This window comes from Anas acuta, chromosome 28, assembly GCF_963932015.1.
Source record: "Anas acuta chromosome 28, bAnaAcu1.1, whole genome shotgun sequence".
NCBI classification, from domain to species: Eukaryota; Metazoa; Chordata; class Aves; order Anseriformes; family Anatidae; genus Anas; species Anas acuta.
Window position 1 is genome coordinate 2,105,608 of NC_089006.1, and position 16,031 is coordinate 2,121,638.

A 16,031-nucleotide genomic window follows, 5' to 3' on the forward strand; every position below is an offset into this window, starting at 1 on the left:
TGAGGACAGCTGCTGTTACATCAGGGCGGGCAGGAGGAACTAGCGATGGGCAACCCAGCCCCAAAGGCTGCTACCGTACCTAATAAAGGAAGATAAAAACAGGGGGCCAGGGCTGTTTCATTTTTAAAGTGAGAAAATGCATCTACTGCGGATAACTGCGCTCAGACTGAAGGCATGGAAAGGACGGCTTAAGATTGAGCCTTTTCAGGGCTGAGACACCGTCTCCGGGCTTAAACCAGCAGACAGCAATTCCCTAAGGGGCAGCGGTTTAGTAGCCATACACAAAAGCAGCGAAGGCCTTCCCGGTCCCAGCGGAGGGGAATGAGCACTCCCAAATCCACTGTCAGCTCTTTGTTCGAAGATCAGGAGTGAGAATAAATGACTGAATAGGTCAGAGATCCCAGCTCCTCCCGGCTTGCCCCATTTATGATCTGGAGAGGGATGCAGGTGAACATAAGACCTTTTTGCATGGTGCCGTTTCTGTATAAAATGTGATTTCATTCTCCACGACGCACAAAGCAGCTCCTTTCACCAACATTAGCTCTACTTCAACAAAACATCTTTGTGTTTCAAGCACTGTTCACCTCGAGGTCTCAAGAGCATCCCCTCGCCCCTGTCAAACAGGGCAGGAGCTGACTTTGTGTCCCCAGTGAGAACGGGCACTGTGAGGGGAAGGACAGGGAACAGAAACACGGGGAGAGTGACTCACTCCTGTAGCTCGTTTACTTCCCAGATGAATCCAGCAATCCTATTTCTTCCCCACCCCCTTTCATCCTACACTCAGGCCCAATTCCCCAGAGGAGGCAAGGCTCAGATCCGAGCAGCGCAAGCCTGATCATCAAAAGCCAGCTGAGCAAAATGAATTTACTGACCATGGCAAAACACAATGAGGAGGGCTGGAAACACCGATGGCTACTGCCTCTCCTTCTACCCCTCCGCTCAGTGACACTGCTGGCACCGGGAGTTTGAAGGACACGCAAATCCCCAGCTCAGGGTAAATTTTGGGCTGACAGTCAAGCGAAGACTTTTGGTGTTCTCCAGCATTGGCAGCGGTAGGGAAAATGTGTCTCTGCTGCAGCGCCTGCCAGCCTAGCCCCCTTGCTTCTCCCTTCCTCTTGTCAGCCACTGATAGGAGGGTTGCTCATTGCACTGTCCACAGGGGAGACCTGTTGGCCATCCGAGGAGCGGCGTAGGCACAGACAACGGAGGCAGCTGTTTGTTCGCCTCGCCAGAGAGCAGCTCTGAACAAAAAGCTGGGAGTGGAAAATGGGGCTGGGAGTGGTAGAAGGGTTTATTTCTGTTTGTACGGGGAAAATGAGCAAGGAGAGGGAAAAAAATAAATAATAATTCCAACCAGAAGCCTTCAGTAGAAAAAAAAAAAAAGCCCCAAGCACAGAATCTAGATTTGAAAGGAGAGAGAGAGGGAAGTGTGTTCAAGAACCATTTATAATTTTAAAATTATCAAGAACCTTGTTTATATAGACCCACGTTGCTGATTAGCCATCTCTGAGCCCACCGCCTCTTCACATGGCTCTGCTACACCCACAACTACGCATTTGCATTTTGATTCATAAAGAAAATAAAACAAACTTACCTTATGAAGCGAAAAACATATTTCAAAAAATTGTCAGATCACGTGTTGTTTTGTGGTCCTCTATCTCACCCAAAGCACTTTCAAGCACAGAAATAGTCTACTTGGATAATTTGAGGGAACTGGTATTTTTCTGCCCAAAGATTAGGAGTTAGAGGCCATGAAAATCCTTATTATAAAGAAAAGATATCTCCGTTTAAACTGAGATATGAGTTTCTTCGGCATTGCTAGAAGAAATGAAAATAAATCAGGCACAGAAGCATTCCACCAAGTATCAGGAACAGTTTCCTGATAGTAAGATGTATTAGCAAGTGGAAAAAGTCTCCCCTCAGGGAAGCACCGAAAGTACAAGGTCTGAATTACTTTTAAAACTCCAGAGTTTATGTCTAGTTGAGAAAAGACTTAAACACAATAAGGCATCATGGTCCTCTAGGGAAGGGAAAACGATGCCTGCTTTAGCGCTAGTCAGCTCTGATTTCTGTCATTAATCCTCTCTACCTGTTTTTGAGCTCCTTGCTTTGGACAACAGCACTATCACATCTCTGAATTGAGACTGCCGAAGAACTGGTGAATTTTCATATAAAAGGAACAACTGGGAATATCTGAGTCTGGTCAGTCGTGACTGCTGGCCCTCAGAGCCCAGTCTTGCTGCGTGCTAAGCAATAGCATCAAAAGGAACAATGTGTGAGCATGCAATTTAGAAAAGATATTTATTATACCAGCACCTAGAGATCAATCAAGATCAAGGCACCGTATGGAGTGTCCAGCCATCCCTGCCTTGGAGAGCTTACGGTCTGAGCAGTGGTGAGTTAACTCCCTGTCCTGCCAGAGGGCACCGTGGCTTTCATTCATCCAGTTGTAAAAAGAATTTTGAGAGTCAAAAACCAAATCAGACAAATGCTGTTCCTCCCAAGATCACAACACATTGCAACACCCAGCAGTTTTGGTCCTTTTGGCAGCAACTGAAGACAATGCAGGCAATGGGTTAATTTGTAAGCGGAGATTTTTTTAATTAAACGGAACTATTTATATATATACAAAACCCAGAAAATATTGCACCATTAAAAAAAGGACATTTTACATCTAATCATCTGTTAAACACACCTTGCCCTCCCTGCATTGTAGTATATACACAGATTCACAGCAACTGTTGGACATGAACAGGCAACCTGTGCTATCAGACACCACGGAAATCTGCTGGTCCACACACATCCCAGAGAAAACACCGTTACCCTTTCCACCCTTGCCCTCCTTCAGGGAACATATCCATCACGTTGTCGTCTCGGTGGCACTCAGGACCAATCATCTCAAGTTGCTCAGATGTAAGGACAAATTAAAAACAAAAGGCTTTGGGAACTTCTCAGTCATGATTTCTTTTGGGCTTGGTCGGCACAGTTTTCTGGGAAAGTCTCTTACGCGTTGGGGCTCAGTCTCCAGAACCCAAGCGTGGAAGCTCTGGAGCGAACCATTTGTGTCCCTGCCCAGGGAGAGGGGCATTCCAGTGTAGTTTCGTCTTCGACAATTGCAATCCAAGGACTAAGACTTCTCAAACCCTGAGAGCATCTTCAGTAAGCCACAGCCCCAGGGTCCCGAGGGATGCTAAAAAGTACATCCGCTTTGGCGTTGATAAAATGTGTGGCGAGGAGGGAGAAGACCAGAATGGCGATGCCCACAACCAAAGTGATTATCTAGGAAGGGATGAGAAATACTTAGCATTGTCACAACAAAGACAGACCTGCAGCATCTCACAGAACTTGTACCCAGTGGGGTCCCTGTCACAGAGACCAGCTCTCACTCCTGAGGCACTATGCAGAGTAAAATAAAAACAAACCCTGAAGACCTTACAGTCCTAGACAAAAGGAACAGTGACTGCCAAGCAGGATCAAATCAGCTTTCTCTGCAGTTACCAACAGTGCACACAGATGTTTAGAGAAAAGGCAAGAAAGCTATATGACTGATAACAGAGAATATATCATGTGTCAAAGTCACTGGAGTAGTCCACATAGTTTGCAAAGAATTTTAGCAAGCATTTAATGGGACGCTTTGGCTACTCCTGAATGAACTGTCATATCCTCCAGTAAGGAACTGTAAATGCCTTCAACGAGTACAGCTGCTGGCAGAATCAACATCTGTCAATAACCTTTGCATAACTGAGATTACCTCCTGCTCATCGTGTTTCCCAAAGCTTAAATGCCTGACCAGTCCAAGGCCTCACTGGGTTCCTTGCTATCAACCCTTATTGCGCGTAGGATTATTGTTCCAGAACAGCCTCCATCCACTGGCCAGGCACTCCTGTGCTGCTCCAGCTCCCACAACACATTCTCCATCAGCACTTCAGGGATGGCTGGGCTCAAAATGTGCATCTCAAGGGTACCACTACCCACCAGGTTGTGACACAGGGCAAGAGACACAGGCAGGAAACTATGCTTGCCTGACAGAGCTAAAAAGGTCCAGTGCCACACAAATAAGTTACTCATAGTGCAAATAACCATCAGAAAGATGCAACAACTGCCTGGGCTTGCATGGCCTTTGGGTGGTTTACTGCTGGAAATGATGACAAGAAGGCTGTGCGCTCCGGAGCTGTCCTGGCAGGGCACACAACATCATTAACAGCTAACCAGAGGGCAGCCAGGCCCAAAGGGACCGCACACTTAACACGTGTTTTGCTGGCACTTCAGCTGCATCACACCCAGCTAAAGGCTGCTTTGAATCTGAGACACTGAACCAACACAGTTCTCACTTGTGAAGGCTTTTACAAAGGTTGTTTCTGTTCTGGCAAGAGGGGATTCAAACAGCAGCAAGGCTGATTCACTGGTCTGGCCTCCTGTACATGGGGAGAGGATTGAGACTCCCGTCACTTGAATCTTTTATTCACAGACCTCAGCCTACTCATGGGATTCTTGATTATTCTGTTCTGTCTCAGCCTCAGTGACTAGGTTATTACCCTCCAACTGGCTGGAGGTGGCAGGGTTATCACTGGTGATACACTCTGGGTTGTCCCATTTGCCTGGCTTCTTAGCTGGGAAGCTCACCTACGATAAGGGCACACGATCTAACAAACTGAACTGTTTCTCCAGCCGTCAGATGTTATTCAAAGACCTTTGGATTTGGCCTAGTCACATTTTTTTCCCTCTTTCTTTTTCACACAAGCACAAACTCACCTCTAGCTCCTTGCTGGCTACCAGAAATATCCGTGCACGGATCTCCTTCCACCGACTCTCTGTCCATGTGGAATACTCTGTAGATCCCCATTGCCTCAGCTCAAAGGCAGGAGAGAGCGCTTTGGTTAGGTGAACAGTTGACCGAACACAGTAGGGGACTCGTGTTGTCGAGTTAGGGTCCAGAGAACCTTGCACCCAGGCATAATCGTACAGCTGCAATGAAAACAGGGCAGTAAGAACCAGAAGAGCACTAGCAAATAACCAGACTATGCACTTGCTCTGGAATCTTGCCTCTCGTTGGAAAGAGATAGAGGGTTTTACAGAGGGTTCTCACTGCAAGGGGATTCTTTCACACAGTCCTCTGCCCTTGGGCTTCAAAATGCTTCGTTATTGAAGGAGTTGAATGAATTCTCCCATGTGTGATTATGGGAAGTGGAAAGCTTTCCTCAAAGGTAGAAAAACAGCAAACTAGACAACAGATGTGTTCTTGTCCTACCCCACTCTGATGGCACTTACTTCTTTCTCAGTGTTTGGTGCTTTATCAGGGTTCATACACTCTTCCTTGGTGAGGTTAACAACAGTGCCCGTGAGGTTGGCCAGAACATACTGCACAAGGTAAGTGGTGTTCACAGGGCTGGAAACAGCGACGTAGTGCTGGGGAACATCACCTGGAAGAGTCAGAGAAATGGGATTGACGGGGAGATTGCCAGAAGCAGACAGCGTTACTGTGGAGCTTTAAAAAGCTGCCAGGTAACATATGGGGTCAAACCCATCCCCATGTTTTTCCCTGTGTTGCTCTTACCAAGAATCCCTTTAAGGTCAGGCTTAATGATGGACTGAAACCAGGAATTGTTCATTTTAATCAGAAACCCATACAGCATTCGAGTAACCTGGAAAGAGATGGAAACTGGTTTATACAAAGAGGAGAGAGCAAAGCATCTTAATAGCTACACCTCTCAAAATTATTTCCACTCCAAGAACCAAGAGCACAGGAAAGGAGTCACAACTTTATATAATACAGGGCTGAGCTGTGAAAGCTGGGTTCGATTCCAGATCTGTTGACTCCTTAACTGATCCCTGTGGCACTGATTGCCATTTCACCTATTTCCTCTTCTGCTTTGTGGAACAAGGATAAAGGAGCTCTGCTTGTAGAAGGCTCACGGAGCTTAATGTCTGACGTGAGACTGAGAGGCAAGGAACTAGAGAAAGGTGAAAAGTTTTTCATTCAGCCGTGGTGGGGAATGGGAGAAGGGGGGAGAGGCAAAGCCCTCATGGAGACAGACAGGACAGCATGCTGTGTAAACACATATAAACAGAGACAGAAGGGAAGTACGTGAGGGCTCATCATAGATGCCAGGGACTCAATTCCATCTGCTCGTACCGTTTTTGGATCTGCCTGAATAGCAGAGGTGTTGTTGGCTCCCCCTGCAAGCCGGTAGAGAGCACGGGCGACCACTGTGGCAACTTCTGCCAGGGACTGCAAAGGAAGAGCGCTCGGTGTTAATCAAGATAGGCAGACACAGCAAAACAAGGAAGAGCACGCCAGAACCTACGCGTCCATTGAAATGCTCACATCGTGCTAGCATCTGAGTGCCTTTTGCCATTGTAACTGTATGAAGTACTCTCATTTCTTTCTGCCTTCTTTGAAAACAGCTTTCCCCCTCTCCCCGTGATCCCCCTTGTGATCTGTCCCTACCCAAAGCCCCACCCATCCCAGATAGAGCAGCTAAAGAAAATGCAGAGTAGGAACCTTGGCAGTGTCTGTGACATACTCCAAGGTCTCCTCGGGGCTAAGCCCCTCAGGGTATTGCATCCGGATGTTCTCTGGAGTGTCGTACATGCTCTGGTAGTATCTGAAAAGAAGAAGGCAAACAGAGGTTGGGGAGGGGCAGAAAGAAACCACAGGGCATGGAATTCAATTCAGAGTGTGCCTAAAGCAAACAGTGGGAGCAGTCTCCCGGGAGCAGAGATACAGCCCTGCCAAAGCACTGCCCTGCCACACGCTCCTTAAACCATTTAATGAGGCTTTATAATTAACTTGGCCCTTCCACAGCTTCTCCCATCTGAGGATCTCCAAGCAATTTACAAGCTGTGATTAGCTTTCCAGTGGGCAACTGCCCAATCTATTAAATGGGTAGAGAAACTGAGGCAAGGACAGCCCGTGCAGAAGGTCTCATGGGAAGAGAGCTTTTAACGCACATCATGCTAGTGGATTTTATTAATGCCTTATCTTGAAGGCAGTGAAGAATTCCAAGTGAACTCTACGAGAGATTTACACCCAAGTGTCTGTAGCACACACAGCTGCACTGGGAATTGGGCTGAAAGCCCACTGCATGGGCTACGCATCTGATATTCCTAAACAATGTGGGACTGATCCCCCCAGTCTGAAGATGGTCACGCACCCAGGAGGTGTGCTTTCCTTCACCTCAGCTGTTCCTGTACCTTCAAAGCAGCACAGACAGAGCTGAAAGGGAAAAAAGGGAAGCTACTTCCCCTTTATTATACCACAGATTCTCAGTAACTGTAAGAAAAGGTAGAAGATGAAGGCAAGGAGATAATCTGAAGAGTTTGGATGAAGCAGGGAGGCAAGAAGAGAAAGTGAAAAGGGGATGTCTGTCCTCTACCCCACATCCCCATTTCCAAAATTGAAGAGGAACAGGAGATCCCCAAGGAACACGCTGTATTAGGGTCATGTGGGGTGAATCAAAGTGCCCTTTTCCAATGCCTGGGGCTTTCTGCCATCACAAATAGAAAGCTATATTAAAAAAAAAAAAAGCAGCTAGCTTCTGGAAGAACAGATGAGGCTTAGGCACGCTCAGTTGCCATTTGCTCACCTCTGGCTCCCAGCCAGCTGTGGGGAACATTTTCTGTACAAAACTGGATTTCTTTCGGTTGTCAGAATAATTATGTTGCGCTTGTTCAATTACATGGCACACGTTTGCTCCTCCGCTCCCCCCGGACTGCCGCTCTACATGTATGTTCGGCAGCACGCTCCTGGCAGAGGCGTTGCAGGAGCTCGGGCTGCCCTCTGCTGGCTCTGCTGCCTTTGGCCAAGGGCCAGCCTGTGCTGTCCACCTCGGAGGAGTACCTGTTCTGGAAGGCAGCCTGGTGGTCAGTTAGGACCACTCCGGGGATGTGCCGGGCCCGAAGGAAGCGCTGGAAGGAAGATGGGGGAAGAGGCTGCGAATATCCAACTTCCCGCAAAGTTACATTTGCTCCCATGCTGCTGTCACTCAGAATATCGAGCAGGTTTCTAACCTGAAAACGAGAAGAGAAAACAGCACTGTTCCGCTCTTCTTTTGAATGTGCAATTTCTCTGGGAAGTTTAACATCCTGATCATTTGTAGCACGCCAAAGATCCCACAGCATTTTGGGTAGGCGAGCAACTACAGATTGCTTTCAATCACCTGTGTTTGGACAGATTCATTCATCCAAGAGACGGGGTCTGTATGCATCCATAAAACGGAGCCATTCCTTAGAGCCACCTGCAAGGGAAAAACAAAACAAAACACCATCTTAAGCACATACTAGGACATCACGGAATCTTCTGGAGCAGGGAAGTCCAGATGAGGGAAAAAACAACAGAAGTAGCAGAAGGCTGGCTAGGAAAACTACAGCTAAATTATCACAGAAAAATAAGGAATTAAAAGGTCCCCTAACTTCTCTCTCACCTGATTCAACTCCACAAATGAATGAATGTTGTCTAAACGGAGAGGAAACTTGTCTTTTTCCATATCATACACCATCCGTGAACTGCCAATATAATCAAAGGTCTCCTGCAACAGAAAAAAAAAAAATCACACATGAACAGCACATGGATAGCTGCCTGGCACAAACAGCAGGACTATTTGAGAAGTTGAGGTGGAAAAAAAAAAAAGAAAAAAGAATTCAAGGGCCAGCTACTGGACCAAGTATTTCTGAAGGTCTGCATGGCTTTGCACACACCAAAGAACTATTACATTGTTCCTGGACCCAGGGACAAAAGTATTGGAAGCAGGGATGTGGCAAAAGACAAAAACGAAGGCAAACAGCAAAAACTCAGGGGACAGCTGTTGGATTCCACAAGCAAGAAGGGCACAGAGACAAAGTGAGCTTATGTGAGTACCTACAACTCGCACGGTACTGCAAGTAACAGCAGAGGGACGTTACTCCACCCTCCACTCTGGCACACGCCTTCCTCTTTGTTTTTGGGAGAGCAGAATAGGAGGTCAGGGAAGAGGGCAATCCTCCATTCCAGGAATTAAATACACGAAGCTCTCCCAAAAGGAGGGGTATCAGTTTCTCCGGAAAAAGCGGGATTGAAGGCAAGATGACAGAAAGGAGTCTGTCAAGATAATTGCAAGAGACTGAGCTTTGCTTGGGCATGAATAGATGCCCTGAAGAAGAGAATTTCCGTGACAGAAAAGGACAGTGAAGTCAGCCAGCCACCAGACTTTGCTCTTGACTAATTTACAGCCAAGTCTTATCACTCCTCCTCCATCCCGGGAGCACGACAGAGAATGTCCATTCCATCGTGCTGTATGTTTGCCTCCCCAGGGAAATTCTGACTAGGGATGTATGTGCTGGGGAGGGTGAATGAAGGGAATCACATGGCCACAGCATGGGGCTGTGGGAGCCAGTTTCACAAAGCTGCACAAAAGAAGCCATCAATGTAGATGCCTTCAGGGGAACATCAGCTGTTGGCCATCAGTCCCTCCTCCACAAGCTTGTTCTGCTTTTCCACAGCTGCCAGCTCCAGTGCTGGGCTCTCAGAAATGAACTACATTTCGCTGCTGTCAACACATATATTTTTAATCTAGCTTTTTCTGGGCTTCATTTCAGGATTTAGAGCCTAGCCATTGCAATTCATCCTGAATGGGGGGGAGGCAGAGAACAGATAGAGAGGAACCTTGGGAAGAGACAGGAGGGAAAGCAAAGTTTGAGTTATTCGACCAGAATGAACCGTGGGGCAGAACTGCCCCACTGGAAGCCCCATCTGCTGTTGTTATCCCAGTGCAATTAAGATCCTGTTCTCACTGGGGGAGCAGAGAGAACTATGGTGTGGGGATGCAGATAAACGACTGCACAAAGACTAGGAAAAAGTTCATTTGCAGGCAGCCAAGGGCTGATTTGCTATCTAGGAATAAGCCAAACGGTGGAGTGATGCTGCTGCTCTTACCCCTTGGAAGAAGGTGAACATTACATTTCTTTGTAGCAAATGAACATCTGACGCTTTATGAAGAGCTTCAGCAGCAGCCAAGTGGGTCACAAAAGAGGAGACGGCACTCTCTGCCCCGGGTGCAATGTTCCAGAAGAAGGAATGGCTGTCAATCTGTAAGCATGAACAGGAGGCATTAAGAATTTTGCAAACAGACAGACAAATACTGTACCGGGAAAGCAAATCTGTCACCCCTCTTATCCCACTCACCCTACTGATAAGGGAAGAACCAAAGCACCGTGCCTAATGGAACTTCAAATACCAAATGAGTAATTTTTGTAGTCCTGAGGTCTCAGAGCACTGCCAACACCCTTCAGCCCTGACCTGAAAACTAATGCTATCAGGTGTGCTGCAGTTTCACTGTTAGCACCAACATGCAGCGTGTGCCTCCGTGCTGGTGACAAAATGGAGTTTTGAACTTGTATCTCTGAAGGGTGGAAAGTGACTGTAAAACAGACTGCTAGACAGGGAAGCAAATTTCTTTCTCAGCTCTGACACTGACTCACTGCTTGACACACACCAAAATTTCCATGTGATTCAGTCTCTCCCATCAATATAGACAAGCGAACCATGCTCTCTCACCCTCTTCAACATGTTTCAAGCATGTGAAGTATTTTAGGAAAGAATGTCAGACACCATAATTATTTCTACTCTTCTGGTTCCGTAAAGACTTCCCATCACTGAGAAAAATGCTGAAAAAAGTCTCACATAGGGATACAGACAGAATCAAAACCCACATGTCCTTTTATTGAAACAATACGCAAACCCACCAACTAAAAGGCTCCTAGAAACACAATAGCCAGTCAGATCTAAAAGGTCTGGAACATGGGAAGAAATTAAAATATGTACAAGTATATTCTCATAAGACCCAAAACTCATATCTTCCCAGAATCCTTCCAGCCACCCTCTCTGCAAAGCAATATTAAGGAGATACCTACTCGTGTAGCGACAATGATAACTTCCTTCTCACGATCGACTTTTCCAGAGGAATTGATAGGTTGCAAGGTGCTCCACACATTGTAATCAAGAAGCGGATCACATACAGTCTCTAGGAAGCAGAAACAACGTTGCTTGAGTTGAGACTACAGCAGAGATAAGTGAGAAATGATCCCTCTGGTCAGCTGAAGCTCACCAGTGGCCCTATTACAAGAGCAAACTTCTGCCCAGCTGGGGGAAAGTCTTGGCTCCAGCGAAGTCACCAACAAAACATTCACCAGGACCAGGATTTCGATTCAGATACACACAGCCTATGTAGTAGTAATATCAGAGCTATTCTCGATGATTTATGTAGCAGGTAGTAGGTGTCTTTCTCAGCTAGCACCTCTACGTATTTTCCAAACTGATGGCAAACATACCCCAAAATTCCTTACCACTTGAATTGTTTATTTTTAAAAGGCTCAGCCAGGAAGTGAGCCTTTGAGGAAACTTTATAATTTTCTCTCTTTTGCAAAACTGTATTTCACTAGGATTTTTACCACCAGACTTATCAAGACAAGGAGAGACGAATCTGCTCACCTGGGTTAATGCTGAACGTATTTTGGATGGAGTTGCGTCTCATGCATGTAACAGTGCTGGTGACAGCATGCATGTGGGAAAAAAGCTGCATGGCACATAGAGGGTACTCAGGGCCAGATCCATCGCGAGGGACATTATGGTCTTGATAACACTGGACAGAAATAAAAATTATCACAAAACTTAGCGTTTCTCTAACAGCGTGGTGTGTTGCCTATAAAATTGGACCATAAGTTTTTACTGCAGATTTTGACTTCTAAGCTGAGTTACCTCAACTTCTGCCCCCCTTCCTGAGCTGGGTGGCAGTTCCCCTCTCCCACTCGTTGAGGAAGTTAAGTACCTGCTTAATAACTTGAGTCTCGTTGGCATCTTCAAGTAGAAAAATAGGGAAGTCAAAATCCTCATATGAAATCCCACTCCCCAGAGGATTCCACACAGTCGTATTGCAGTGTGCATATTGAGGGCCATAATCTTTGGAATAAACACCTGGAAACAGAAAGAAATGGGCAAATCTGAGCCTGTGAGAGAATAACAGCCTGCAGGAAAGGTAGGGCCTGCTGAGAAAATAGCAGCAAATACTGAATGAGCACCATTATGGGCTAGGGAACCAGCTGACAAAGCTTAGAGAGATGGAGCTGGTCACTGCATGCGGCAGAGTGGCAGAGACTGAGCACTGTGCCACGCAGGGAGAGTAAGAAACGTGCATGCTCGAAGCCATCACATGCCAGGAGGCTGGCAGGAGCACTCAGCGAGCATTTATCACATGCTGAGAGAGCGGAGGAGGCACACAGAGAAACATTATACTTCAAAAGGAGGAACATACAAACCGGCATTTTCTGAGCTCATCATGTGCTGGAAGTACCCCTAAGGCATCCATAATGTGCCAATTGTTTTAACACCTAGATACTGTGCAAACAACACCAAGGCAGAGAGACAACAAATGCCAGCACACCAATCATATCTCAGGAGTTTACACGGCATCCTTCACGGCTGAGAAGGAAGTTTTGTGCAAACCACAGAAGGTAGTTTCTCCCCAGAAATTGAAAGATAGTAAACTCACTGCATGAAAAAACAGCGAAATGAAAACCTAACTGAAACCTCCTGGGGATTCCAGGGAGGCAGAATGGAGTGAAAAAAGTAACTGGCCCAAAAAGAGGTTTACACATGCTCCATGCAATCTACAGAAATGGAATGAGCAGGTGTGGAAAAAGTACAAGTTTCACACCTGAAAGAAAAAGATGTTGTAGCAAACCTTGGCCAGGCTTAACACTTAGTGATTTAACACCGTTTTAGCCAGCTTATCCAACAGTCTTCCCTCAAACATCAGTCCCAGCCCTTGCTCGGAACTGATGAGGTTCCAGATCAGACCAGTTACTTCAAAAGGAATTATCGAGCACGTTATCTCGGGCACAATTTTGACATGAAAGTGAAGCTACAATTTCACGTGGCCTCTACAATCCCTGCTTTGACCTTACAACGTAAAGGAACTCCTCCTCCTCCTCCCAGCAAGAAAAAAGACTTCACATTTCCTTACCAAACCCGTCATTGGGGCACTTCAAACCAGGAGAGAACCCCTGGGGAGGGTTAGGTTTGGCAATGGACACGGCAAGGCCTGACACTCGGGAGGTTCCCTTCAGCTGCATCAGCACCTTCCTGGAACAGAGAAAGGAATGAAATTGTGAATTCGCTAACGAAGGGTTACAATCCAAGAAATGCCTCTGCTGACATACTACACGAGCACGTGGTTATGCTTATGATCAGAATAATCAACGCATTGATTCATCTTCTGCTCATCTTCTCTGAAGCACATAAGATGGCAACAAACAGAAAATTTCAACCACTTCTTTCCTGCTCTGCCCAGGAGATGTGACAAACATTAGCCACTTTGTTTAATAAACTTCAGACACAGCTACAGCGATGAATGTGGTGTAAGAAAACACACAGTGCAGAGCTCTTCTCACAACCAAACCATCTATTTATGAATAAATAATTCCAGGCAGTAAAACACGGTGAAAACATACACTTTACACCCTCATTGTGCTTCGGAGCAGTGCAGTCAGGGATAATTTTGCCATCTCTCACTTGAAAAATTAGATTGCTTGTCCCAGAATTGGTCTTCTGGGCACACTTGGGGAAGATAAGAAGTGCTGATGACTGACCTGTTGAAAAGGTTCCCGTCCAGCAGTATCATGTAGGGTGGGTGCGGGCCATCAGCAAGCACCCAGTTTAGGTCTTCCTCCTTCTCAACCACGTGGATCACTCCCGTGTCCCCACTGATGGAGGCTGCAGAAAGAGAAAGCGCCCTTGGTGTCTCACCGTGACCCCTTCGCACCCCAACAACCCCAAAACAGGAGGGCTGCATGGCTAAGAGAGCTGTCAGAAGAGGACGGGAGGAAGCAATGTGGTAAAGTGGCACCATTTCGCTGGAATAGGACAGAACGGTTTTTAGAAGAAAAAAAAAGTGAACAGCACAGTTCAAGAAGTAACAGAAATAAGCACCCAAGCCTTGAAAGCATCTTTTGTTTAAGCCCACTAAAGCACTGAAGGAACTTCAGCTATCTGAGCATTACAAGTCTCCTGTGACTGGAGGAAATTAGGTACGACCCAGGAGGAAACGGAGGCCCAGAGACAGAAAATCGTGCAGAGAAGACAGGACCCGAGTTGAGGACCACAGTCATGGAAACAGCTTTGTGCTGACCATCATCAAAGGTTGCAAATTCCAAAACGGAGAGCTCAAAGACAGCTCCACTTGAGGCCCAGAGGAGCATGAGGTGACAGAGAGTGCAGCACAGGGGACTAGCAGCCTGGCAGGTCCATCTGCCTGTCATTTCACCCCATCCCAAGAAAACGAAGCCTTTTCTTAAGTCTCTACTGATAAAAACAACCCCCACAGCTAGGAAAAACAGTCGTTGCTACTCACTGCCCGCGGCTGGGACAGCAGGATTGGGTGCTGGTGTCTGCACTACCACCAGGCTCACATCAGAGGGCAGAAGAGCCAGGGAGCCCACACCCTGTGCTATCGGGCGGGCTGAGTGCAGCTGTGCTGCCCTGCAGTGGCAGCTGACAGCCTCTGCTGCAGGGAGTGGCTCGCTACGGAAACAAAACTCAAGCGTAAATTAACAAATCCCTGACTCAGAGGTTGCCCTTTCTGCAAGGAGCGCCATTTGAATTGGGCTCCCTCATCCTCCTCCTCGTTCTCAGCAGCCAAGCAGCCCTACCTCCTGCATCTTCATGGCACAAAACCCAGACAAAGGTAACAAGCACTGCGCAAGCAGCTAAACCAAACCCTCCCGGCCCTTCATGTGGCACTTTGTCCGTTCTTCACTCCCTGCCTGTTTCTCTAGGAGGCTGTAAATTCGGCAGGGCTCACGGCTTTGCCTCCTACCCGGGGTGCTGGCTGGGCAAGGAGCAGCCTGCGGGGTGAACTGGCTTTACCCTGCACACGACCACCTGCATGTGCTGAAAGTGTTGCTCTCTGCCTAGCCCTGGGTTTTCCAGGGTGAGGAAACACAGACTTCCTAAGGTTTCTACCCCCATCAATTTAGCAGAAACAGCTCAGCATTACTGGAGTAGGACAGGAAAAGACAGCAAGCAGCGCTAGGAACACAGATGGTGCTGAATGAGGCAGCCCAGCAGCATTGTACCCTGTTCCTCAGGGCGTGCCCCCCCCCAGGAGCAGTTTTGGGGCTCCGTGGCTGTACTCACACTGGCAGCCGATCTGGTGGGTGGCGTTCAGGAGGCGAACGCACGGCGCCGTCTTGTTGAGGGGGATGTAGATCTTCCTCTCCACGGAGTTCCCGTGGCAGGAGCCTGGGGAAGAAGACAAAGCCCAACCTCAGAGAGAGGCAAACTGGGGGCTCCCCACACATCCAAGTGCTCCCCGCAGATAAAGGGGGGGGAGATGCAACCCTGCCCAGCTTGGAGGGAACGGCTGGGGGCTGCCAGGGCCCCATCTCCTGGGGGGGGACCCCAGATTCCGGGGCAGGGGCTAAACCCCAGATTCTAGGCAGGGAGTCAGATCCTTGGGGTGGGGGGGGGGGAAGGAGAGGAACCCCAGATGCTTGGGGGGGGGCAGGAGGGTGACACGACCCGGGGGGGGACACCCCGGATCCTGGGGGGGGAGGGAAACACGACCGAGGGGAGGGAGGATCCCAAATCCCCAGTGGGGGGGGGAAAAACAATGGATGTGGATTTGACCCCAGATCCCGGGGAGGGAATGGGAGGACGGACGGGACCCCAGATCCCGGACAGGGAGATGCGAGGGGGACCCCAAATCCACGAAGGGGGAGCGGGGACCCCAAAGCCCTTTGGGGGAGGGGGGACCCCAGACCCGGGGGGGGGACCCGGCCCGGCTCAGCCCAGCTCGGCCCCATCTCCCCAGCGGCCTCACCCGCCGCCAGCACGGCGAGGAGCAGCCCCCGCAGCGGCCCGCACCAGGCCGGCAGCCGAGGGCTCCCCGCGGTGGCCGCCATCCCCCGCCTGCTCCGAGCCCTCCCCGCCTCCACCGCCGCCATCTTCCCGGCTCTTCCGCTTCCTGCGGCGCGGCCGGAAGCCGCTCTATGGCGCCGGA

General features: G+C 48.4%; 1 protein-coding gene across 1 annotated transcript; it reads right to left on the reverse strand.

Annotated features, from left to right (window-relative positions):
• Positions 1–2,837: 2,837 nt before the first annotated feature.
• Positions 2,838–16,009, reverse strand: NCSTN (nicastrin). The gene is made up of 17 exons (XM_068662571.1): positions 15,852–16,009; positions 15,167–15,271; positions 13,621–13,744; positions 12,996–13,114; positions 11,802–11,947; positions 11,465–11,615; positions 10,888–10,997; positions 9,911–10,063; positions 8,424–8,528; positions 8,160–8,237; positions 7,841–8,010; positions 6,503–6,605; positions 6,134–6,229; positions 5,555–5,642; positions 5,269–5,420; positions 4,753–4,965; positions 2,838–3,279 (listed from the first exon to the last, which is right to left on the reverse strand). The coding sequence occupies exons 1-17, from the start codon at positions 15,973–15,975 to the stop codon at positions 3,157–3,159; spliced, it is 2,160 nt and encodes a 719-aa protein (XP_068518672.1). The 5' UTR covers positions 15,976–16,009; the 3' UTR covers positions 2,838–3,156.
• Positions 16,010–16,031: the final 22 nt, after the last annotated feature.